The sequence below is a fragment of the Malurus melanocephalus genome, unplaced genomic scaffold (assembly GCF_030028575.1).
Source record: "Malurus melanocephalus ecotype Western Australia unplaced genomic scaffold, MMel_1.1 scaffold_69, whole genome shotgun sequence".
NCBI classification, from domain to species: Eukaryota; Metazoa; Chordata; class Aves; order Passeriformes; family Maluridae; genus Malurus; species Malurus melanocephalus.
Window position 1 is genome coordinate 838,352 of NW_026623301.1, and position 1,529 is coordinate 839,880.

General features: G+C 64.6%; 1 protein-coding gene across 1 annotated transcript in view; it reads right to left on the reverse strand.

The window, feature by feature from the left end:
- Positions 1-310: 310 nt before the first annotated feature.
- Positions 311-1,529, reverse strand: part of SOX17 (SRY-box transcription factor 17) — a 6,873-nt gene continuing 5,654 nt past the window's right edge. Inside the window, exon 2 of the mRNA XM_057366651.1 lies at positions 311-1,503. Coding sequence (XP_057222634.1) covers positions 554-1,503 — 950 coding nt within the window. The 3' untranslated portion in view covers positions 311-553. The remainder of the gene's footprint in view (positions 1,504-1,529) is intronic.

Consider the following 1,529-nt stretch of genomic DNA (forward strand, 5'->3'; position numbering starts at 1 on the left):
AGCAGATATYTAGCCCTTCAGCTATGGGGCAGGAATACGTCCACACCTGGGAAAAAAATATCTTGGTCCTGGAGAGCCATTTAAAACCATTGCCTTGGTGAAAGAATCACATCATATCTGCAYTCACAACACATCCCCTTAGGGCACGACAGATTTAGCTTTAGATAAGTCTCACTCAAAGGCAACGTAGCCAAGAAGAACGACAGAAACAGCTGTACATTCATTTATTTTCTGAAAATACAAAAAAAAATAAAATCAGATATAGTTAAAAACACAACTAAGACCACGTTGTGGGCAACGAAACAACAGTGCTGATGTTGCAAAACGAACAATAATTTCGAGCATGAACTTAAGAAAAACAACGATGRAAATGTCGGTCACACCAGCCAAAAGAGTTTGAATGACTCTTGAAGACTGCAGGACGGTCAGCATAGTGGCATACATTCGCCCAAAGTTTGTGCAACTGTCCCGAGAAGATTCAAATAAATTACATAAATAGGAGCGGGGCCGGGTGCCTCGGTGTCACTGTCCGTGCCGTGCCCCAGCGAGCCCCTCACAAGTCGGGGTAGCCACAGTAGTAGACGGCGCTGCTGGCGTCTGACACGGCCGACGAGATGGGACCCGCGCCCTCGGCCGACGACAGCGCGGCGGCGGCRGCGGCGTCGTGRCCGCCGTAGGGCAGCCCCAGCTCGGGCTTGCAGGCGAAGCGCAGGTACTGTTCGAACTCCGTGCGGTCCACCTCGCCCAGCAGCTCCTCCGGCGGCAGCTGCTCCAGCTGCTCCCGGCACGGTCCCGTCTCGGGCGGCGGCGACGGCTGCCCCACGGCCCCCGGCGGCAGCGGCGGCGGCAGCGGGCCGCGCCCCGGGCCCGGCGGCTGGCACGCCTGCCCGTAGTACGCGTGCAGCGGCGCCGGGCAGCCCAGCAGCCCCTGCAGCGACCCGCCCGCGCCCAGCGCCTCCCCGGGCGCCAGGTGCCGCCGCAGCCCCGCGCCCGACGGGCTCTCGGACGCCGCCGCCACCGGGTACTCGGCCGCCGCCGGGTGCGGGCCGTAGCCGTAGGGCACCAGCGCGCACTCCTCCTGCAGCCCCGCCGCGAAGAAGGGCGCCTCGCTCTCCGCCGCGTCCAGCGGCGACGGGTCCGGAGTCGGCAGGCTGTAGCCGTCGAACGCCGCGCCCAGCGGCGGACAGTCCCGGTAGTGGCCCGCGCCCGCCGCCGCGTAGCCCTGCTCGCCGTACGCCAGTCCCAGACCCTCCACGCACATCCTGCCGCCGCCTCCGCCGCCAGCGGCGGCCACCTCGCTGGCCAGCCCGGGCCCCGCCGCCGCCTCCGCCAGGCCGTGCTGCAGGAAGCCGCTCTCCACCCGCTTCAGCCGCTTCACCTGCTTCCGCCGCCGCGGCCGGTACTTGTAGTTGGGGTGGTCCTGCATGTGCTGCACCCGCAGCCGCTCCGCCTCCTCCACGAACGGACGCTTCTCCGCCAGCGACAGCGCCTTCCACGATTTACCTGCGCACACCGACACCGTCAGACCG